The sequence below is a fragment of the Sparus aurata genome, chromosome 12 (genome assembly GCF_900880675.1).
Source record: "Sparus aurata chromosome 12, fSpaAur1.1, whole genome shotgun sequence".
NCBI classification, from domain to species: Eukaryota; Metazoa; Chordata; class Actinopteri; order Spariformes; family Sparidae; genus Sparus; species Sparus aurata.
In genome coordinates this window covers 3,893,757-3,917,789 of record NC_044198.1, presented here as the reverse complement: position 1 = coordinate 3,917,789, position 24,033 = coordinate 3,893,757, and the positions used below count along the sequence as shown (strand labels likewise).

Here is a 24,033-nt window from a genome sequence, read left to right as displayed (position 1 = left end):
CTTCAAATTTAATTTAGTTAGTTGAAGTGAGAGAATGACAAATGACAATTTTGCTAATATCATAGATATGAATATTTTGAAATATGGTGTGAAAAACTGTATTGTTCCTATCATAATCCACAATGTACAGGATGCTTTGACTTTCAAAGGACAGCATTTCAAGCTATTTTATATTGTATATCATTTTTAAACTATTTTGGAGCAGAAAATGTCTTTAGATTTTTGTACGACTGTTTTAAATGAGTGACTGGAGGAATAGACACATCGAGTGCAATACATTGTTTGGTATTTCCATTAGCGCTTCTCCTTGTGCAATTGTAACCTTGTCAGAGAGCAATAAATGTGGTAGTAGTGTTGGACAACATGTAGATTACCTCCAGCTGGACTGAGTCGTTGTCAGTGAGCGCTCTGGTTTCTACGAATTAACATTTAATTCATGTTGTGTACTTCTGAATTATATGCAATACTGTCATGCAATGTTTTTTACTACTCTGAAATGACTGCGTAATAAATAAATCAATGTTTCATGAAGAGTTCCTGGTCTTTCAGAGTCCAGCAGGTACACATTTATTCATTCATATGTTCTTCATGTAGTTTACGCTTTACATACAGGCCGGTTTGTTCAGTATAAAGCATAATCTTCATGATAGTAAAAAAAAAATCAAGATATAGTTGTACTGACTGAGAAATGAAGGAACTTAAATTAACAATTTGGATATTTTCAGTATATTACAGCCCAACAAATAACAAATGGAAGTAGAATGGTTATAGTAACTGGCAGAAAGTATCTTCATTAAGATTACAAATATTTACAATGGACTTTGGGTTGAGAGGCAGCACTGATGTTTGGAATATCACAAGCACAATGGCCATTTGTAAAAATATAAATGTACTATCAAAAACTCATTATTGCACTGGCCAGAGTGTAAACACTGAATCTGTGATCTAACTTCATTAAACAGTTCAAAATGAATTTGGCAGGGACAAGACACGTGAAAATATATCATGAAATCAGACCCAGCAAGACTTAACGTGTGTCAGTGAAGTGTGACGGCTGAAGATAGGCTGATTATGCTGGACACTGTCATGTGTTTTAATAAACAGTCCACAGAGATGGTGTGCAGCTGGAAATGTGGAACTGTGTGAAAAGGGCAGGACAGCAGTTTCTCTGCTTCTGTTGAATGAAAAAGGTGTTGTGGCAAATAAAAGTAGGTTTGAACTGGCGCTTCCTGTCACAAAAAATCCCATTGGTCAACTCATGAGGGAGAAGTCAAAGTCAGCAAAGATTTCCTGCTGCTCGGCGGTGAGGACGCAGGGTGTTCGTGGGAGGGTGAGGACTGGCTGGAGGCGTGTGAACTCCTCGTCAAAGTTACTGACGTCCTTCGGTGCTTTGATGACCGGCAGGAAGGGAGGTTTCATCTTTTTGGCCAGGAGAGCATCCCAGTCCATTGCCTGTTGACAGACAGTGGGTCGTTGAACAGCAGCAGTCCCACTAAAAAGATGATCAAACTTGACAAAAAAAAAACTGTCATTATGAGCTAGATTCAACATGCAGTCAGTGATGTGGATGTGCTACCTGTTACCTTGGGAAGTTACTCTGAAGCATTTTTTGTTAGAGTTGTAGAAAGTCTCTATACATCCCAAAGGCAATTAATAAATCACATACTCTGACAATAAAAGGAAAAAAGTGGTGCCTGTGGATGTGCAGTCCAATTGTTTCATTCAGCAGTATGAATTTATTGGATGGGCGACCTGTCAGTCTACCTACATACCTGCAGATTTATCATTGAAACTATTAGTGAGCTAGATGCACAAGCATAGCAGTGAGGACTACCAATAGGCATGTTCGTTCTTTACGCTCATTGTGATAATGTTGTTTTCTTACTCATGAGTGAGACATGAAGATGGATAGCTGGATATGGTTAGTGATGACAATGTGCTGCCCTGACAGTACAAAGCACCTGAGCCGTAGAACAGATCAGCCAACCCAATAATGTTAGCACAAAGAGTTTGGGTAGAAGTTTCTGACTGAGGAATGTTCATAACTGTTATTTTTACTTCTGTTTATATGATTCTAGCACTTGACAGGGTTGTTTATTTATGTATTTATTAGACTAAGAAATCTAGGAGAGCTCATTAAATACAGAAACATAACCACTGAAAAACATCTCCCAGCTGGCCAGCAAAAGCTACAGGGCCATTTGTGTCTGTGTGGTCAGGCGGTGGTCGGGTGTTACAGAGAAGCGGCTCTGAATGGAGGAGGTGGGATATATTTGGCTGCGCTTGCTGGTTCTACAATCTTACCAACTCCAGCTTTAAAGATATCAATTATGTGCTTTTCCTTCTGTTATAAATAAAGACTCAGAAATCACACACTCTTCGTCGATTCCATGTCATTAGATTTCCCTCACTTTCACACCACTGAAACTTCAAATTGCCGTATTGTACATATATTAATTGGACATGAATAATTCAACAAAGTGATCGGTGAAAGACGGAAAGTTAAATGTTATATGATTTTTTCCATTCTTTGTTGAGTATTTTGTCTCACACAGAACTTTGCCAGTAAACCTTACACAACAGTGAATATTCTTCTCATATCTGAATAAAGCTGTGTTGTTAAAGTTGAGCTGAAGTATACTTCTTCATCTCTGCAGGGCAAACAAGAGCTGCTGACTGTAAAAAAAACATCTGAGATAAAGAAAGATCTACATTAAATATTTCTGTTATGCTGGTTTGAGTTGAAGCTCTAAAGAGCAGTCAGTCAGAGAGTTCTAATGTTTCATAGTGAAGAGATTAGAGTGTATGTTGGCCAGTAGCGCCTGGCTGGATAATGACCTGAAAGAATTTTTGGCTTTTGATTGCCGAGGCATCTTCCTCCCCTGCTCCAAGCCTCATCTCAGGATTCTTCTGCAGCAGCTAAAACACAGTGAGAGCAGTGGAGGAGAGTCACTACACTGGGACACACAACCATCACATAATGTAAAGTACTCCATGATCAGTGGTGTTTTGACATGACTGTGATTTTGTCGCTCTAATAAGAAATAAGTAATGCCCGGGGAGAATTCCCACCCAAATGATAACGAGCAAACCTTTTGCATGAGGGACACGGACTCTGGACAAAGGAAGCGAGGGTAGCGCACTTCATCATTGACAATGCTGTCAAACACCTCTTCCTCATCATCACCTGGGAAAGGAGACTATAAGAGAAGAGAGAGCAGAATCTTACCAAAACTTGTACTTTGTGCATTTTAAAGGATAGGTTCACATTTATTGAAGTCTTTCTTAAAGGAGCTATTCCATCAAAAAATGAAAAGTCATATATACTCACCCTCAGGCCGATAGAAAGTCAGCTGAAGTTTAAAAGTCCACAATTGAAACTGAAGAAGCTGGGGACACGGAAGTACTCGAGAGGCCCAAGTTTGGAAATTTGATTTGAAATGATGTTATGTACACTCTCGCCATGCAGTCAAGCTCCTGCACATACCTCAAATAGGGTGTGCTGATCTTTGGTGGACTATGAAACTTCACCTGACTCTGTATCTGCATGGGGTGTAATGGGGGTAAAGCAGGCCCCTACAGCTTCAGTGTGTAATGTCTATATAGTGAACCTGGGGCTTTTTTTCTGAACAGCTGTCTGCTTTGCCTTTGCTTTGTCGATTCATACTGACCTCCCCCACCAGCATCTCATAGATGAGCACCCCCAGCCCCCACCAGTCAACACTGCGGGTGTAGTTGTTGTCTGTCAGCACCTCTGGGGCCAGAAACTCTGGTGTGCCACAGAATGTTGAGGTGCGATCCCCGTGGCCCATACCTACACACAGTACAGCCTTAATTAGATATCGCTGCAGACACATGTAACACTGATTACACTCTATAAATAACTTTTTATATTCCAGGCCTACGCACACAAAATCCTGACAAACATTTCTACTGACAATGATTTTTACACGGACGCAGACAGCGAAGGAGTTGTTCTGCCTTACTTGTCATGTACTGAAAAGTTGAACGTTCAGAAAATTACATATAATGTGTTATTTTCTTACCTTCTTTGCACAAGCCAAAGTCTGCTATCCTGACAAAACCATCTGCATCCATTAGCAGATTGTCCAGCTTCAGATCCCTGTCAGACAGACACAGACCACATAACATCACATGCTCCCAGTATGAAGCAAGGTATGAATTTATCTCTGAAAGAGATGGACTCACCGGTAAACTATTTTGTTTTGGTGGAGAAACTCCAGGCCGAGCAGCACGCAGGACGAATAAAACCTGAAAGCAGGCAGAACGAGATAGAAGTCATACAAACCTCCCTGAATTTTTGCTGAATGTCACTGAAGTTATTTACTTATGTCATGGTTTACTGAGCAATGTCTGCTAACCGGGCCTGTTTCTCATTGAAGATGTTGGTGTGAATGTGTGTCATGAGGTCTCCTCCAGGAGAGTAGGCCATGACAAAGCACACGTGGTCTGCAGTCTGGAAGCAGCCGTGCAGGTTCACCAGGAAAGGATGTTGTGAGGCATTGATCACTTCAAAGATTCTCCTTTCACAGACGAGGCTTCAGCACACACACACACACACACACACACACACACACACACACACACACACACACAGTGTTAATTAATAGTGTTCAAAGTATTCACTCACAGTCGCTAAGCTGAATTAATGACTCATACACCATATCTGTCGTTCTTAGAAGTAGGAATAGCTAGCAGAGATGCTGAAACCAAGAAAAACGCTTGTCATGTAAGAAATTACCAAATTTTTTCATTTTCTTAGGTTAAATAAAAGCTGAAAGCCAAAAAACAGACAGGCCTGCTAGCAGAGACAGACAAGAATAGGGGGTCAGAGAGAGGGGAAGACATGCAGCAAAGCAGCACAGGCTGGGCCACTGCTGTACATGGTGCACATGCTCTACCAGCAGCACTATGCAGGTACAACTAATTCAGACTATTCTTTTATCAGCTAGCTTTCTTTCCTCTTGATCTTGAGGGTTAAACTCTCAGACAAAAGGACTCCTTGTTTGCCTTCGCATTATAACTAGTAACTAGTCTTAATGCAGTTTGTCAATGGCTACTCAGATCCTGAGACATCAACTCTAAAACTTAGAAAGGAGTACATCTGGTACATTTAATACAGGAGCAGAAAATGGAGTGAAGTTCCCCAGAGATCTTAATCACCAAGTGAGATGAGTCAGTCCTCCAACTATCTTAACTAGCTTAACTCATCTGGTGTCATGAAACTGGCTAAATTTTAGACCAATTGAGATTGTAACAATTAACAGCATCACAGCTAACCTGCCCCAGTACAGACCACCAACCAATAGTTGAGTCATAGTTCCTACGGGATTCTAACATGGATAAAAACACTGAGTTTACAATAAAACAAAAAGTAACCAACAGATGGAGTGTTTACTACATTAGATAGATAATGACTGCAGCTCAGAGCCCATTAGGAATACTGAAATTGTGGAAAGCAGAACTGACACTGATAATGTTTCAAAAAGAACCAGCTGAGTGATTTCTTACCTGTCGACTTCATCCCGTGTCACAATGTCTCCTTTCTTCAGGGCTTTGATGGCGTACAGTTCGCCTGACTTCTTATACTCTGCTAGCAAAACCTTGGATCAGGAGAAATGTTTGATGCATATTAAACCTTTATATCTTCTTTTAAAACATTTGCATGTATTCAAGCTGCAGCTCACCAGGACACCTCTTAACCTTTATTTCACAGAGTTGTCTGGTGCTTTTTTTTTTTCAGCTCAAAACACTGCCACTGACATGTCTACAAGCTTAGAGCAGGAAAAAAAGGTAGAGATGTGATGTGCACCTTTCCAAAGTGACCTCTTCCCAGAACTGATATGCAGTTGAAGTCGTCCATCTGAAGTCCTTCGTCCATGCTGCATGAGAGTAAAAAGCAGCACACACTGAAAAACTCCACACCTGAATGAATAATACTTGAGTAAAAGATTTAAAGTATCTGATATTAAATGTGCAAATCAAAGTAATATAGATATACAGATATTTGCATGTATTTACATGCAGTCTATATACCAGAGGTTGATTGATTATCCGATCTGATATTCAGCATTTTCCTGATTATTGGAATCAGTGTTTTATTATTCAATTGCAGACTTAAATTGATTTTTTCAATTTGGCTCTGTCGCAGCATGTAATCAGCAAAGTAACTAGTGACTTAAGACATCAAATAGATGCATTGGAGCAAAAAGTGCAATATTTTCCTCAGTACTCAAGTGAAGTACAAATTCCTTGAAACTGTACTAAAGCTCAGTAATGAGTACTCAGTATGACTTACTGTAGAGGTGGATGAATTGAGGGTTGGCGCCTGGGCTTTGGGCTCTTGCTCTCCCTAGGAGACTGTTTTTTCAGCAAGGTAAAGAGACAACAGAGATGCATTGAAACATCAACTGAATCTTTCAAACACAAAGGCAAAAAAAGAAGAAATCTGAGAGCAACAGAGACATTAGTGATGGAACAAAAGCTATTCTCTTAATTCAAGTGTTAACATCACACAACTCCCTGTCATTGGCCCACTGTTACACTGGTGTTTTCTTTGTATAACTATTTTCATTGTTCCATCATTTTTTGGTGAAACAGAGCACCTGACTAGCTCACCAGTAGAGAGTCTTTAATGTTCTTTCTTGTGCGATGAGGAGATCTGCCTGGATATTCTTCTGGAAAATTTAGACCCACAACAGCAGGTTCTCTGAAAAACAATTAGGAATAAACATTACACTGCAACTATGTTTTAGTGCTGGTGTTGATATTGATAACTAGTGTCCTTGATGCACCCTTGATCTCCTCAGTTTCCTCTGAGCAGCATATGCACAACCAAAAAACACGTTCAAGCGGATACTGAAACAGCCGGTGTCCCAAAGACACTTACACATATAAAACACAAGTCTGCCTACTTGTCTCTTCATGACAAATCTACCCCCTTCAATTGCTTTTGAAAATGGAGTCATGGTTAATATAATTTGGGCCCGACATTACATTACAAAAAAACCCTCTTTAATGTCAAAGTGAAAAACAGATTTCTACAAACTAATGTCAATTAATTACAAGTATATGAAGTAAAATAAGTGATTGCATTAGTATTCACCCCATTCCAATGAACTGACCTAATTCAACAGAGGACTGGCCAGTTGGTGCAAGTAGTCTCACAATTAGTCTCACTCAGGAACCCTGTACATTCATTTTCACTTTTAGTATATATTGCACACATCATGTAAACACAAGGACAGTTACTGTATATTGTATGCTTATTTTTATTCTAATATTTTTTTTTAATATTTTTATTCACGAACATTTTTCCCAGGGGGATCAATAAAGGAACATCTTATCTTATCTTTTCTCTTATTAGTGAAATGAAGATCACCTGAGTGCAGTGAATGCATCTCAAGTGATTGTGGTATAAAGACACCTGTGTCTGAAGGTCCAGTCACTGGTTAATCAGTATTCCTGACTACAATTACACCATGAAGACAAAAGAACACTATATGAAAAGGTTATTGAAAAGCGTAAGTCAGGGGTGGATACAAAACCATTTCCAAGTCACTGAACTTCCCTCAGAGTTCAGTTAAATCCATCATAAAGAAATGGAAGGAACATGGCACATGTGTAAATCTGCCTGGAGCAGGCTGTCCACACAAACTGAAAGGCCATGCAAGAAGGAGACTAGTGAGGGAGGCCACCAAGACACCAATAACTACTCTAAAGGAGTTAAGAGCTTCAGCAGCTGAGATGGGAGAGACTCTGCATTCAACAATTGTTGCCCGGGTTCTACACCAGTCAAAGCTTTATGTGAGAGTGGCAACAAGAAAGCCACTGTTTAAGAAAGCTCATTAAACCAAATCATGAACTTGAATCAAGTTAACCAAGTTAGTCATAATTAATGGCACATTTCAGATCAAAATGTTTCCCCCAAAATGGTCCCATGAGGCACATCAAGAAACATCCCAAACACTACAAAATGATAAGAAAATAGAAGCAGAGTCTCTGCAGATACAAACATTGGCGCACACTTCTGGTAGGTCATAAGTGATGATTGAGAGGGATTATTTGTGTGCGAGTCTGTACACACACAAAAATACTAATCCTACATAGTATACCTATAGTAGTATACTAGTATAAGTTTAATCAACATGTTTTTAATGATTTTGTCAATTCTTAGAAAGCTGTGCTTGTTAGTAGGTCACAGTCATGGTTTGGGTCTGTGCATGGGATTTGTTCACAATATTAAAAATGCAGAATATCTCCACCATAATCCTTTAATAATGCTCATTTCTATATTCTCACACACTGTTAATATAGAACCACTATATCTAACTTGTCTTAACTCTGAATGCAGGTCAGTGATAATGCTGCTGTCAGGCCTCCACTTAAGTCACATTCTCTCTAGTCTCCGATATCATGAGTGGGTAGAAAAATAGCCTCAAGTCTCTGTGGCAAGCTGAGCAGAGAATTGAATAGCTCACTTTTGTAACAGCTCTTTCATAGATGAGATGTTTCTGGGTCACAGACACCACGGAGACTTACCCTGTTGGACAAGTGGGCGATGATGTGGAGCCAGTGTTAGGGCCTGCTAATGGAGGGCTCATGGGCTCCAGAGAGCTGCAGGGAGGAAGGATGGTCATCATCAAACGGCCCCAAGTGGCAAAGTTCATGTTCATCTGGGCAGCACGCAGGAAGTCCTTCCCTGTGAGGAGAAATGGAGACAAAACAATCATCATTGACATCTTTACCAGCTGCGACAGCACTGGCTGTTATCGTTACCTTGTGAGTTTCTGTGTGTGGGTCATCATAGCTAAATGTGGTCCTGGAGACTTAATGTAGTGAGAACTACCACAGAAGCAATTCTGACTATTTTGCTTGCTGAGTGGCAAAAACTTTTGTCAGTGCAATAATGTCAATACATGACAAGTGTGTAGTTGAGATCAAAAAGAAGTCTGAGTTATAAAATGGGTGTAGTTTCTTTTTTTTGGGGGGGGGGGGGGGGGGGGGAATCACTCACCCAACAGGGAGGGAGGGAGGGAGGGAGGGAGGTTCCTATTTTCTTTTTGTTCATTACTGTTGAAAGGCTGGTGAAGGTGCATGCATAAATATTGTTTGTGAGTGAGTATAAAAGTATGTATATGTGTGTATGTATATGTGTGTGCACAGGAACATCTGCCTTGTAATAGACTAAGCCCTTTATATGTTGATCATGTTTTTTTTTCTACAAACCATTACACATGTATTTTTATTTGTGTGTATGTATAGGTCTTGTGTATGTATGTGTGCATATGTACATAGATGGTTACACCTTCATTTTGTCAACATCATAATGAAGATAAAAAAAATAAATTTAACAAAAAAAAAAATGGGTGTAGCCCAAGCAAGGGTGCTGGAATGAGGGCAATAGGAAGAAGGAAAGGGACATTAATATCTGCAGAAATAAATGACACTACCTTTTTCTTTGGGGAAAATTCTTCTCTGCCTCTGGAGTTTGGAGCGCCGCTCAATTACAGGATTGATGAATGTAACCTGGAAATGAACAGAGGAGCTTCTTATGCTTCATACATGGAACTGTGTCACTGGGACAGAAACATTTACTTCATGGGATTATTTTATTCACTAATATTAACACCCATCTTACAGCTGCTTGGTGTAATAATAGAGAAAAGAAACATAATGGACGGTGACTACAACTTTCAACTGTTATGCTGTAACAATAATGATGATATAAGCACCAAAACATTCATTTAAATGACAAATGCAGGTACAATATGCTACTGTAGTTTGATGCACATGTCACAGGAATAATAAACAGGCTGGATATGAAAGTAAGAACCTCCATGAAGAGGATGCCCTGAGGCTCCAGCTGAAGACACATGCCATGCCGGCGGTTATCCAAGAAGTCCTCCAGCCGAAGGAACTTCACCCCACTTAACGCTCGCCAGTCTCTCCAGTACACATTGATTTCCAGCTCCCTGGACTAGATTAAGAAACACAAACATATATACATTAACTGACCGGATTATCAACGTTGTTTTCTTAGACTTGATGAAGCTCAAGAAGACATTATACAACTGTTACAGACTGTGTAGCACCCCATATTACTAGTACACTGGCCTGTATGGGTAAAATCATTGAATTTGTCAAGGCTTGCAAAGAGAATAAGAGCTTGGGTGTTAAATGCAACATTAGAAGTCAAGTCTTAAACAGGGATGCTGGGCATGAGTGGGTGAAACCAGATTAGAGCAAATGTCAGAGGATTAGCAGTGGGATTACAGGGTACAGAGAAGAGTAGGAGGCTGACAGAGTATAAAAGACATACTTGGCCATTCTGACTCGGTGGCTGACAAGATGTCAGGGTCTGTACTATTGTTCTGTTAACAGATGTTCACTATTAGTGGTAACTGAGAGGACATTTGACAATAAATTATCCAAGAGGAAGACAGAATGTCACTTCAGTAATTAGTAATCAACAATCTGCGGCAATTTTTCTTCCAGGCTGGGCCAGGATGACAAATAAACAGTACTTCAGTTCGTTGAGGATGTCAGGATGTTCCTGAACCCGAGCCCTGCAAGATTTCTGTCAGCTTCCATCTGGCACACAGAACTACCTGCTTTTCAAAAATGTATGGGCTAGAAATGGTGATGCTAAAAGAAACTTTATATCTCCTGGTTAAAAACATGATACACACGATGCAATCCTGCACAATACTGGATTCTTGGGGTTCATAGTGACAAGAGTTTGTTTTTTGAAAACTTAACAAAATTTCAGACAGGACAACGCTCATCAATATAAATAAGAATCTTGGTTTGGATCCATCAAATCTTTTGTTTTTTTTTCATGTCAGGGTTGTCTGGTGGACAAGTTTGACATCTTTCTGCAGCTTCTTGTTACTTACTGGACGACACATACACAGATATAAACATATAAAACATATTCAAGATCGTACCAGGATCATCCGTATATCTTTGATACAAACATTATTCTAAGTTTGGACGGTAAAATTCTTCTTTATGTCTGGTTCTTTTCTGTCATTGTCCCAACACAAAAAGAAGTTGAACATTTTCATTATGTTACTAAAATATTCCCCTTTGTGAATTGAGTAAAAACGGGATGATCTTTTAAGATCTTCCTGAGCAAAACTACTTAAGAGACCTAGACAATCTTCGTGTATATGAACAGAGAGAAGGCACAATCTTTTCTAGCGGAGCAGTTCAGATGAAAGGGGATGTTTGTCGTTGCTTTTAACCGTTCATCATACAGTGCTCTGCTGAAAGTTAAAGCTATCCAGTTAAATATTTGTTCAGCATCCCGTAATATTGTAACACATGAGGCCCCATCTTATATCTGTCACAAAGCGGCGCACAGCGCAGCACAAGGGATATTCAGTAGTTTCAGACCGACACAGTTGTCATGTTCACGCCCAGCAACAACTCTGTGTAAATAGCAAATGTACCTGGCACCGCCTGTGTGCCCCTAGGCATGTTGGTCTAAAGTAGGTGTGGTCAGTTGCACTGAAGGTAGATCACTTGCTTGAGGCAGCAGAAAGGGACAGCACCATAGACCAACAAAAAGCTAGTCTGAAGTCAAAAGTGCAGTCTGTTTCCTGCTATTTAAGGGACACATCATTCAGATAGTAAGATAAGTCTCCACTCACTGGTTTATGCAGTGCTTACATTTTGAATTTTATGTTGTCTGTTGTCTATTTATGTGACACCTAAAAAAATACCCCTGACTAAATCAAGTTCAGCCCCTTTGCACTGTGTACCTAACTTAATACCCTGATTGTCCATAGTTCAACTAGCGAAATAGACTTGGACACACACGCCCTTAAAACATTTGCACCATGCGCTTTAGACCAGCTGAATAGGGCCCATGGTGTTTAGCACTATTGGTTGTTAACATCGGTCTAGATTAAAACTCACTGATTGGGATGTGGAGTAACCATGTGAAAAATGCCGTTTCGGCTCAGTTGTAATTGAGTTGCTTGTTGAAGTCAAAGCCACTGACCCGTTCTAGTGCAATGGTGAAGCTCTGGCCCCAGGCCTCAGTGCCCAGCTGTCTCCAGTGCGTGCGCCCCACTATCCTGTTGTCCACCTTCAGCACAACGCTTACCTCCGCTGAGACACAAACACAGAGATACACACTGAGACAGGCACTGCCTCATAAAGACCACTACAGCTTGTAACAGGCTGGGTGGTTATGTTTACTAGACAAAAATACAGTATAAGCTGCAATAAGTAGCCAGTGGAAAATTGTAAACACAGACAAAATGATGTTTCAGGGTGGTTTTATTTGATAGCTCGTAAAACGAGAAAATAGCTCATAATAACATTACACTTTAATGTTATAATGTGAATTTAGCCTGAGAGAAAGTTCTGCAGACACTACTCTACACTCATAAAACTACTTAAACTACTGCATGTTTTTTGTGTATATTTTGGGATGCAATTGTAATATCTCCATGACGAGATGCTACAATTAGACATCAGTCAAGATGATCAGTTAACCGATCTATTTATTTACCTTCATTGCCACACTTTGTGGTTAGAGATGCATACCGATCAGCCAAAACATTAAAACCAATGATAGGGGAACTGACTGTTATTGATCATCCCTTTACAATGCAATGTTCTGCAGGGAAACCTGGGTGGTGGTATTCATGTGGTTGTTGTTTGGCACACAACACCCCTCTAGACGCTGCTACCGGCCAAGTATTTTTTTCTCCCAGACCTACCCTTTAAATATATATCAGAGACTGTGTGATACTTACTCAGGTCCTAACCTCCAAACAGCCCTTTAAAGTTGTTTTGATGGTCAAAAACTTTTTAACGGTCCTCACTATGGAGCAAATACAACTAAACACATATACACACGTACATACACTTCTGAAACCCAACCTACACTCCTATAAATGTACATCATTGGATTCTACATTAGTTCCTATCTAGTAAATTCCAGCCTTAAAAACTTGAAACAGAAATACGCAGAAACAAGCAGACAAATGAATACCGTCACACACGGATGTAAAACAGTGTGAGAGTGTTGACTTACAGGACAGATCATCAGCTTTGGTTGTCTTGCCATTAGCACTGCGTCCTGAGAGGCCGCTTCTGACCTTTAGAGACTTCCCATCTGAGAAGCTTCCAGAGGAGGCCGAGACACTGGCCATAAGACCACGGTCTGGAACAGACTCCAACAGGTCTTGGCAGCCCTTCAAACATACCTCCAACCGGCCTGAGAAGCAGGAAGAGCATTTAATTGATCAATTCACTCTATCTAAAGTTAAATGGCAAACAGTAATTTGCTTGAGGGAGAAAAAGCAACTGTTCTACAGATCAGATCAGATATCTTAGGAAAAGAAATTGAATATATGTGGGGATATTTTAGTAGCGACCTGTTAGACTGGCTGGTCTGAAGAAAGAGGAAGAAGAAGAACGGGATGAGGCGTTTGATTGCTTCTTCAGAGTGCCATAGTAAGGTGAGGTTCCCAATGCCAGTTCCTCCTTAATGGTAGCACGTTGGGGATGGTCCTGAGGCAGCTCACTTAAACGTTTCTCCAGAGCCAAGCGTAGCAGATTCACTTTCTGAGATGACTCCTGCATTCGTGCCTGAGCCTGGGGGATACACAAGACTCCTGATCCGCACAGCCTGCCTCGAACTTTCTATTTTTAAGATTTTATTTGGGGATTATGTATTTATTAGATTATGTAAATAGAATGGCTTTTTTAGTTGCAGCAGTGTTTCTAACTTGTATGCATAGAGGTGGTCGGATTCACATCCCAGACTAAAACCTGGTACCAACCTCTGCCAGTATGCGACGGTCCTGGATTTTACGTCCACTGAGCTGCTTAACCACATTTTTGGCACCGTCTGCTACGGCTGATTCGATCTTCATGTGGTGCATAAGTTCAGCCACCCGCAGCTCCAGAGGACTGATCATCTCCACAGGGTGACCTGAGGGCAGGAGGAGCAGATCACACTTAGGCTTCAGCAGCAGTTAGACCTTTGTATCTGAGCCATTACATATTTATACTCGCAAGACACAGCTGGACCCAAAAACAAAAATACAGCGATACACAATGCAGGTAACAGGATTTTTCAATCTGGTGTGCCATTTTTCCATTTAATTAGCTGTTTTCCTTAAAACACTTCCTATCCTTGTTATGAGTAAACACAGACTGGATGACGTTTGCTCAATTGTCATGGTGATAGTGTTAGGGTGTAATGTAAAAAATAATACGGGCAGAATCCGAAGGTAGATCCAGCTTCAGCTTATAAAACAGGGGGTACAGTATAAGGTGTTTTACAGCAGCTCTGATCAGGACTATGACTCTACGAGTACATGAGAGGCATGAAGCAGCAGAGGAGAGAGAAATACAGTTGGACATCATCTGTGGGTGAAGATGCTGTGCAGAGCTGCAATATTTTCACAATTGACGCTGCTGACTTTTTTTTCAACCAAACCAGAAGTGACTGTGGAAAGACAAACCAAGACTATTTTAGTGAGTTTGATTTTATTAATATCAAGTTTTAATTAAGTGTCTTAAGAGTTAATGAGGCAGTTTAGGCTCATCTTTGTTCAGTAATAGAGAGAAACTTGCATTCAGATGGTATGCCGTTGTATTTCTGTGTTAATAAGGAAAATAGATGTAAGAGTACTTAATCTCTTCAGTTGCTGTGAGTTTATTTTGTTCATGAGCTAACAGCTGGCATACATCTCCCAGCTGAAACTACAGGAGCCATTAGATTATCACTTCTTGAGGTACAAAGTGGCATTACTAGACAGGATGAGCCGGGGCTAGCATGCTAACTTCAGTAGCCATCTCTGCAGCACTGTACATAGACGTCTTTGAGACGACGTCAGTATGTTGTTTCTTTATATTCTGTTGATAATGTTAGGTCTATTCTTTTTTTATATTTAAGACTAAAACTCTGGCTATATCTTACAAATTGATGAACAACATGAAACGGTGTGCAGTTATAAAATAATAAGAACTGGGTTAGTACAGTGCGTTAGCGGTAGTAAGATTTACCAAGTGAGCCAGCCTGCTCTCCGTCTCTGGCTTGACTGACTTTCACAATCTGCATGCGCAGCAGCTCAATCTTTGTTCGGCTGTCCTGGAACATCTGCTGGGCTGTAGACAGCATTTTCCTGTCCTAGAAAGTAAATAATAAGTAAAGTTCAAAAGTCATAAGTAGGCAAAATGCCAAAGCAACATTTGGAAAATTCAACACAAACAAATCTTTTCACACATGATCCTGTCAATGTTAAAGTAAATAATGTGTGAAGTCAATTTACAGTATTTTGCTGTATCAGTGGCCCATATAAGTAAGTAATATTAATATAAGTAGTGCTTAATAAGTAATATTCGAAGGTAATACAAGGGTTGCACAAAGTATCCGTATGTTTCTTTAGTTACTGTTTCTCTGTCAGGACGGGACATTACTAACCAATTGGTACATTTACACACCTGCAAAAACTGCAGTTACTTTGTGGTGCCACCGATCCCACACTCAAGTCATCCTGCTGACACATAAATAAATCCTCACTCGTTCCTCTCATCGACAACATCAACACCCAGACCAATGACACCAAGAACATGGCTTTAAAATATCAACTGCATCTCACAGTCATTGTTGGATTTATGTTGCCTCTTATTGTGATTTATATAATAATAATAATAATAATAATAATAATAATAATAATAATAATAATAATAATAATAATAATAATGCATTTTATTTGAAGGCGCCTTTCAAAGCACTCAAGGACACTGCACATAACAACAAAGTACAACAAAGGACAGCACAAGTACAGGACAATTTAGTGCAAATAACAGATAAGTAAGAGGATGCAATTACATGGTGCCATCTCGGCACAGAATTCAGGGTTGAGCTTCCAGGGTGAGAATAGTGCCATAGAGTGGAATGGAGAATGGGCAGGAGTGTGATTATATGATTAGGCTGATACAGAGTAAGCCATGCGGAATAAGTGTGTTTTTAGGCGAGATTTAAAAGTGGAGACAGTGTCAGAAGTGCGAATGTCTAGTGGGAGAGAGTTCCAGAGGCTGGGGGCAGATCGGCTGAAAGCTCTTGACCCCATGGTGGTTAGGTTGGCAGATGGAGTAAAGAGCTGGATGGTAGAAGAGGATGGGAGGGTGCGGGAGGGTGTGTGAGTATGGATCAGTTCAGCGAGATATGATGGTGCCAGGTTATGAAGGATCTTGAAAGTGAGGAGTAGAATAGACCACTTCATTTTAACATTGCAGCATTTTGCATTTGTGTTCTTTACATTCTCCCAACAAGTAAAAAGCTCTTCTCTCCCTTGGTATAAATAAGCATTCCTTTCCTTTCCCATTTTATTTTTGCGTTCCCTTACAATACCTGTTAATTTACCACACATCTAACTTTTGTACCTGGGGTGTACATCTGATATAAAAAAAACAAACATGGGAGGGGAATCTTTACAACACTGGGGAACATATTAAAGAAGCCAGAGACAAATGTAATCAATATAAAATAATTCACAGGTATTATTATTATTATACAATTCATTCCTTGTTGGAATGTGTATGCATTATGGGCATGTCCCAGGGTTTCTCCCCTGTGGAGAAATGTTCTGGACTGTATTAGTAAATTGTTAAAATGTGATCTTCCAGATCACCAAGATTGTGTCTCCTTGGAGACAAAACTGTGGTGTCACAACAAAGTAGATCTGCAATGAGAACCCTTAAGACTGTGTTGGAAGGAGCTTCAAACTCCTACACTGAATATGTGGAGGGCTCCAACTATGTAAACTGTAGGATTTGAAAAGATGCAGGGAAGGATGAACTGTGAAAGTGACATCGATAATGAAAAAGCTTTAGTACAAATATGTCATGTGCTTATGCCCACCACATTATTGTAACTAAATAACCGCCTTTTTTATATTTCAATGTCTGTCACTGTCTGTCGGACTACCCCCTGTTGTTTGTTGTGCTTTTTATTATCATTATTTTTCTTCCTACCTCCTTTTTGATGTTGGATATTCTTGCTCAGTGAAACACTTTAAATCATAAAAACACAAATTCAATTAATTAATTTCTTTGCAATGCCCCCCACCCCTCATACACACACAGATCAGACGAGGTCAGCAGAATATAGCTTCTTAAATACAACAGGTTTGAAACAACATTCTAAAACTATTGACATAAATGATTTTTAAGGAGTTCTGGATGTGGTCATCAGCAGTAATGTTAATGCTAGTGAGTGCCACACTAAGGACGGTCCTGTCTTCAAGTCCTCTGTCTGCAGTTGCGTTTCGGTTTTCCCTCTCCTGTCTGTTCCTACACACCACATATGCTTAATGCTGCTGACACCAAGTCAGTGTCAGCTCACTGCTACAGACCATGTAGGAAAATCATCTCCATCAGCAAACTCACTGAGTGTGTGTATGGGTTTGTTGATCTGTACCTTGACTGAGCTGTTGGTGTAAGTCTGGATCATGTTATCAGCGCCCTGTTTGACTTTGGTCTCCATGGTAAGCTGTTTTTTCAGTGTTCTGAGTCGACTTGCCAGTGGTGATGTGACCTCTTCCCACTGACATGACTCTGCTGACTGGTTGTCTTCTTCCTCCGAACAACCTACATCAAAATAATCACATAGTGGGTTAGTCTTAGATAAAACAATTCTCTCTCACTAGCGGTGATTCAGTTGTGTGTTTTTACCTATATCTATTTAGGCATATGTGTATGTATCCTTATAAAAACCAGGAGTATTACTGTACACTGCTGTCAATAAATTCTTCTTTCCTGCTGTCACATAAGTCTTTTATTGTCAAACCTTTTAAGGTATTTTTACACAGTTTCTCTCTCACTTACTGTTTTTAGCTTTCTAGAGTCTCTCAGTTTCGAGTAAACATTGCTGGCAATATCACATGTGATTTTCTCAGACATGAACAGCTGCAGCAGAAATTTGTATAAATTTCCATCTCCTGCTCCCAGATTTTGCAACTCTAATTAGCAATGCCTTGAAATACAAACTGCATAAGATCAAACAAACCATGTGCTACTTGTGCAAAGCCTCAGCAACATGGAACTCTAGAGTAAATAAAGATTACGTTTAGGATAGAAAGTATTTGATACATAACCCTCCTAAAAATCTAACGTCTGGTAACAAACATGCAGCCCGAGTCAGATTTCCTCCAATGCTGTCTATGGAAAGTTCCAGGAGTGTCCAAAATAGAAAGGCTTGATCCTTCGAGGAGCATGAATGTGCAATCATGTAATTTAGTATCTGCTTCAAACTTTGTAAAAATCTGCTTTTTTTGTTAGCCAGGAGGAAATTCAAGCCTGAAGGCAACAGTTGCCACCAAGTCAAAATTCCCAGTGACTCTCAGGTCTGGATGTCACCAAAACCAAAAATCCTCTAGGTACAATGAATATGTATATAGATATATCTTTATACCAATCTGTCTTAAAATGATTGTCATGATATCTTGCTCTACATTGGATTTAAAGTGTTCAATATAAAAGGACAAGTTTAGGATTTATTTGAAAAGTTTTCCTTTGCCCTTTGCGTTTCTATGTCGAGATGATTTTCTCTGTTTTAGTTACCTGTGGTGCTGTCCTTCTCTGTGGCCATGGACCTGGCATTGAGTTCCTGTAGTTGCCAGTGCAACCTGTCCAGCTTGCGGCTCGAGGCCTTGAGTTGGCCCTCTACATCGGCTGCGCTCTTGCGATTGGTTACAGCTCGCCGCATTCTCTCTGCCGCTTCCTTGATCTTCAGCTCCCGCTGGATCTCCTGCCTGAGCAGAGTGCGAGCATCCTCCAAACGCTGCTGAAACTCTGGGTCCAGAATATCCCCCTCATCAAGACCCTGCAGGTTACCGCTCTAAAGGACATAGCACACACACATAGCTTCAGTTTGATCCCTCTGGTGTTTTTTTTTTTCTTCTGATCTTGTAGATATTATGTTAAATACACCTGTTATATCACCATACTATTTTAAACAAAACATGTTAATATCACTTATCCTGTAATCTAGCTGTGACACAAGCATCTCGAAACCGGTTGCTTCATCTTTTCTGCACTAAAGGAGAGTGATTAAATGTAGGCCGCTGCAACATTAAAGGGACCAGCGCTAAGACGGATCAAGACAGAGTTCAACTCTACTGAGATTAACTGAAGCTATCACTACAATACAAAGGACAGCTATCCCTCAAGTTTCCACCAAAATTACAAGAACAACTATATAAAAGACAAAAACAAAAACTAAAAACTAAAAATGGAAATCATAAGTTGTGTCCACTGGTTAGCGCAACCCAACAACAAAGGACAGGAACCACTTGATAAAATGGGAACAAATGCAGATTAAGTATTTCAGGAAGAAAAGATAACCGAGCTGTGACTGTAAACCTAACAATGGATTAACAACAATACATGACACAATACCTCCCCCTGGTGGATAAAGGTCCGTCTGTTTAATGCTCTGCCAGTGTCATCAGGCTACTATCATCTTTCTCAGTGACAGGACATCAGGTGCGGTGTCACGATTAGGACTGAAATCAATTATCGTACTTATAATCTGTTCTTGAATAATAATTCAGTCTTAAATAAAAAATGCCCATCAAAGATTCTGACAGCACAAAGAAATATCCTAAAATAGTTGGTTCTGTTCAGCCAACAGTTTAAATATAAAGACAGTCGAAGTAAAATAATGCAAACACACAAAGTGGCAAACAAATCTTCATATTGTTAGCTTGAACCAGGGAATATAGAGTATGTAATATTTCCTTGATTTAACAATCGCTCCCTGGAATTGTTTCTAATTACACCATCAGCTACATGTTTCAGCTTTCGTCATGATACATTCTTTTGTCATGAAACATGTCTTGCTTCACTGTCAGACATCACCCTGTAGTAACAGGGCATGCACGGTGTTGGGTTGGACGCAGAAACCTCACAGACAGATAAAACCAAAGCTATGTCTTCATTACTACATACGCTAGTGGTAAGTTGTGCTTTCTCAAATACCTACACCCTCAGGCAAGTACACATGCACCTTTTCATCAAAGGCAGTTCTGGGGCCAGATTAGAGCCTGTGCCTCATCCCAAACCAGTTCTTTGTAGTTCGACAGCTAACAAACCGGCTCTCAGCCAGTCACTCTGACAGCTGCTGCACCCATCCGTCATATGTGACACTAGACAAAAATATATGGTCAGCTGATTGATCATCCATCCATATATTCCTTGTATTCATCTACTAATCTGCTTATCCTGATCAGGCTCAATTAACTAGCACTTAATTACCTGCATAAATCCTGGACATATTGTCAGTATATCATAGAGCTGACACCCAGATTCTCAACTGCGGGCAGTTTGGATTTTTTTTGGATGCTTATAAGTAGAGCTGTGGTCATTATTGATTGTATAACAGATCATAAAAAAAACAAAAACAAAATGCAACTATTTTGACAATCGATTAATAATTGTAATCATATTTCAAGCAACAATGTCAAACATTTTCTGGTAACAGCTTCTTATTTGTGAAAAGTTTCTTACTTTTCCTTGTCATATGTGACAGTAAATGAAGAGTCTTTGGGTTTTGAAATATTGGCTGGACAAAAGATGCAATCTGCAAATTGGCCTCTGGGAAATAGTGATAGGTATTTTTCCCTTTTTTTCACATTTTATAGACCAAATGATTAATCAGAAAAATATCCCACAGATTAATAGAAAATGAACATAACTGCAGCATAATATACATACAGTATGATATGTCATGTAGATTCACAGCTATCAAACTTGGTCATCTTACTATCACAGCCCTGACAGCTCCAACAGCAGTTCTTATACATGTACTTCTTCATCTTTTAAGCTCCTTCCATTACCTTCAGACATAACTAATGCCTATTTATTCACACTATAATTTTCTATATCCTTGGGTTGATATACCATTAATCCTTGTAAAATTTAATTAGTTCTGAACACCAGTTGATTGAAAGAAAAAAACACTAAATCTAGATAACCTATTAATCTTTTAAAGCAAAAAAAAAAAAGCTTCCAGCTTCTCATATGTTGATTTTCTTTGTCTCCAAAATATCTTGAGGTTTTGGACTGCTGGTCAAACAAAACAAGCAATTTTGATGATATCATCTTGACACTTTATGGATTATCAAGTAATCAAGAAAATAGAGGATCGGATGATTAATCCTTAATCAAAACAATCGCCCTAACTAAATTCACAAGACAGACTATAGTAAGACACAACGAATCAAAAATAAGTTGCATGAAAAGGTCAGCTTTATGCTCATTCTTTAGCCTTAAATGCATTTATCCTACATGTATCATTCTACTTTACAAGTGGACAGGGCAGACACATAAACTAACGTCCAACATACACTAATGACTAGATAATTACTCCTTTTCTACGGGCTTGAGCCCACCTCATCAGCTGTTGACTTGGCCGTCTTGTGTGTTGGGTATGACAGGTGTCTAGTCTTTTCTGTAGCCATTATCCAAAGGACACACCTGCTGCCTACCCCAACAAGTACACCTTCTATTGTCCTAGAAGTTTTGTGAAGTCTGGATCTCTTTAGAAGACAGTGAAGCTAGCATGTTTCATAACAGAGATCGATGGACGACACCTAGCTCTAAAATAAGTCATTTCAAGTAGGATAGACTTTGGGGAGAGAGAAAAAAAAAACTTGATTTAATACTGATGAAGTCAGATTATAGGCAAAAATAAAAATAAAATTAAAAACACTCAACTCAAAACACAGTGCACCTTCTTCAGGAAGGCAGAGCGCTCGGGACGGTTCTTAGCCCAGCTAAGTGTGAGCTTAGCTTTACTGAAATAAACTCTTTCAGGTAGAGACTGGATGTTTGCTCAAAAAGAAACTCGCTGCCTTAACACTGATTCTGGTAGAGAGTCAAAGCCATGTTGAGGAAGGCGCTTACTTCTTACCATGGTTTCTGAATGAAACTAAGTTGTTTAAAAAGCTACAGTTAAATTGGAAGGTATTTGTGTGACAGTCACAAAGACGGAGGAACTATGAGGAGAAGCAAACAAGACAAACAGGAAAATCCAGTGGCACTGTAGCAAGTGGTGTTATTTAACTACGCTTAAACGTCGGATGATATTAATTTGCATACTGTTAGCACTAAACGTCTCCATTATGATTTTTCTTCATATTACGTGATAGAAAAGCCGTGGCGTTAAGTTTACCTGTAGTGTTAAACCTGACATGGTGGCTGTCAGTGGTCCGCGATGGACATTCACACCGCGTCAACGTCCGCTCCGACTCTCAACGGTCTCCTTCGGCCAGGCAGTCGGTGAAACAGCCCCTGCGGGAATATGGCACCCCTAGCTGAGGTAAATCAACAGCGGCATGAGAAATGTAACGTCTGCTGAAGCTGTTCACAGACCCTCTATACCGGTGAATAACTTGCTACTTGTGTTTATCATGGAAACAAAATCTGAGTGAAAGTTTGAATTGAGTTTAACAGGGGCTGGACGCAAATCTGACGTCAGAGGGCCGCGGCTGGATTGGTTGGCAGTCGGTAATGACAGAGACGCCACAGGAACCAATCACATTCGATTATTCACTGCACCTGCCGAGGTAGCCTGATGATGCATTCAAGAGCCTGTGTTCCCCACCCATACCTGATTTATACATTCAGCTCTGAGAGAGATAAGCTATGTAACATAGCGCAAAAGAGTAGAAGAAAAATATACATTTTTATTTTGCTCAGTCATTCATGAAACCAAACACAATATAACCGTTTGTTAATAGGAGAGCCGTTTTAATGTCAGAGGCTAGGTTGTTTATCCTGTTTGAATTTGTTTTTTCATAAATACATGAACAAAATAGAATATGAATGAAAAGTGAAGTGGAACAGTTTCTCTTAGTAGGCTATGCATGGTGGACTGAGACATGGAAAACTGGCATCAACTAACAGAGGCTTAATTTTCCATAAGGGAAGCTTTTAAAGAAAAAAAAAAAAAACATTTCAACTGCCAGCCACGCCACACACAGAGAGTTTTTTGTACTGTGGGCATGTTGCATAAATAAAAAAGAGTGTTTTGGTCCTTTGCTCCATGAGGTTACAGCACTGGCAGATTTGGGTAGCAGTATCTGCTCCTTAAACTTGACTTTGAGTAACCCCATGTGTCTATGATTGGCTGAGAAAAGTGGACTGGGAAGGAAAATGAGTGTGGGCAGGGGCTATAAACTGAATAAGAAACTGTTGGCCTTTCAGTAATGCACTTGACCACACATGATGACAAAACCAAATGTACATTTGAGACAAATAAATGCAAGAGTAGGAAAAGGTTAACTAATAAGGCTTTACAAGAAATATTAGCCACTCGCTTTCTTGCTGCTGATTGTAATTTATGTGCTCTTTGCCTCTAATTTTGATTTGTTCAATAGCATGTGTATGCTACATAACCTACATTTACATTTACATTCATTCAGGGCATTTAGCAGACACTTTTGTCCAAAGCGCATTACAATAAGTACATTTGTCACAAGAAACCACAACATATCACCGTCGATAAAATAAGAAAGCAAAAGTAGAAACAATTTTCAGGCCTTGGTCTGAGCATTGTAGCTGCTATTTATCAAGGATATCTCAAGTAAATAAGTGCTATGATTTAAGTGCTAAGGATTAGAACATACAAGTGCATATATGTTTTTTGGAGGGGGGACTGAAGGCCAGTACCAGCGTCTTGAATCAGATGCAGGCTACAACATGAAGCTAGTGGAGGTCACGGAGGAGAGGGGTCGCAGAGGCTTGGAGTTCAGCCAAGAGCGAGCTGCAGTAGCCCAGTTGGGAGATGGCCAGCGCTTGGACCTGGAGTTGCGTTGTGTCCTTTGTGACAAAAGACTGGATCCCGCAGATGTTGTAAAGGGCAAGTTTGCAGGATTGGGCCACAACAGTGAAGTTTGGGGTGAAGGATAGTCTGTTGTTGAGGATTAAATCCAGGTTCCTCGCAGTCACTGAAGGTGATACTAAGATGTCCTC

The 24,033-nt window shown here is 39.9% G+C and overlaps 1 protein-coding gene across 3 annotated transcripts; it reads right to left on the bottom strand.

The window, feature by feature from the left end:
• Nucleotides 1-522: 522 nt before the first annotated feature.
• Nucleotides 523-22,459, bottom strand: LOC115593047 (serine/threonine-protein kinase N2-like). Of its 3 annotated transcripts, none has more exons than XM_030436363.1 (22): nucleotides 22,232-22,459; nucleotides 18,619-18,895; nucleotides 17,477-17,646; nucleotides 15,058-15,181; nucleotides 13,827-13,978; nucleotides 13,419-13,686; nucleotides 13,076-13,258; nucleotides 12,032-12,141; nucleotides 9,857-10,000; nucleotides 9,474-9,549; nucleotides 8,563-8,722; nucleotides 6,640-6,730; nucleotides 6,320-6,381; nucleotides 5,834-5,903; nucleotides 5,533-5,624; nucleotides 4,383-4,559; nucleotides 4,210-4,272; nucleotides 4,047-4,123; nucleotides 3,672-3,814; nucleotides 3,093-3,200; nucleotides 2,839-2,919; nucleotides 523-1,452 (listed from the first exon to the last, which is right to left on the bottom strand). In XM_030436363.1, the coding sequence occupies exons 1-22, from the start codon at nucleotides 22,250-22,252 to the stop codon at nucleotides 1,252-1,254; spliced, it is 2,850 nt and encodes a 949-aa protein (XP_030292223.1). In that variant the 5' UTR covers nucleotides 22,253-22,459; the 3' UTR covers nucleotides 523-1,251. The 3 variants fall into 3 exon arrangements, with proteins under 3 accessions (XP_030292223.1, XP_030292224.1, XP_030292225.1); XM_030436364.1 differs by having other exon boundaries at nucleotides 13,419-13,638; XM_030436365.1 differs by lacking the exons at nucleotides 17,477-17,646; nucleotides 18,619-18,895; nucleotides 22,232-22,459 and adding an exon at nucleotides 15,496-15,563.
• Nucleotides 22,460-24,033: the final 1,574 nt, after the last annotated feature.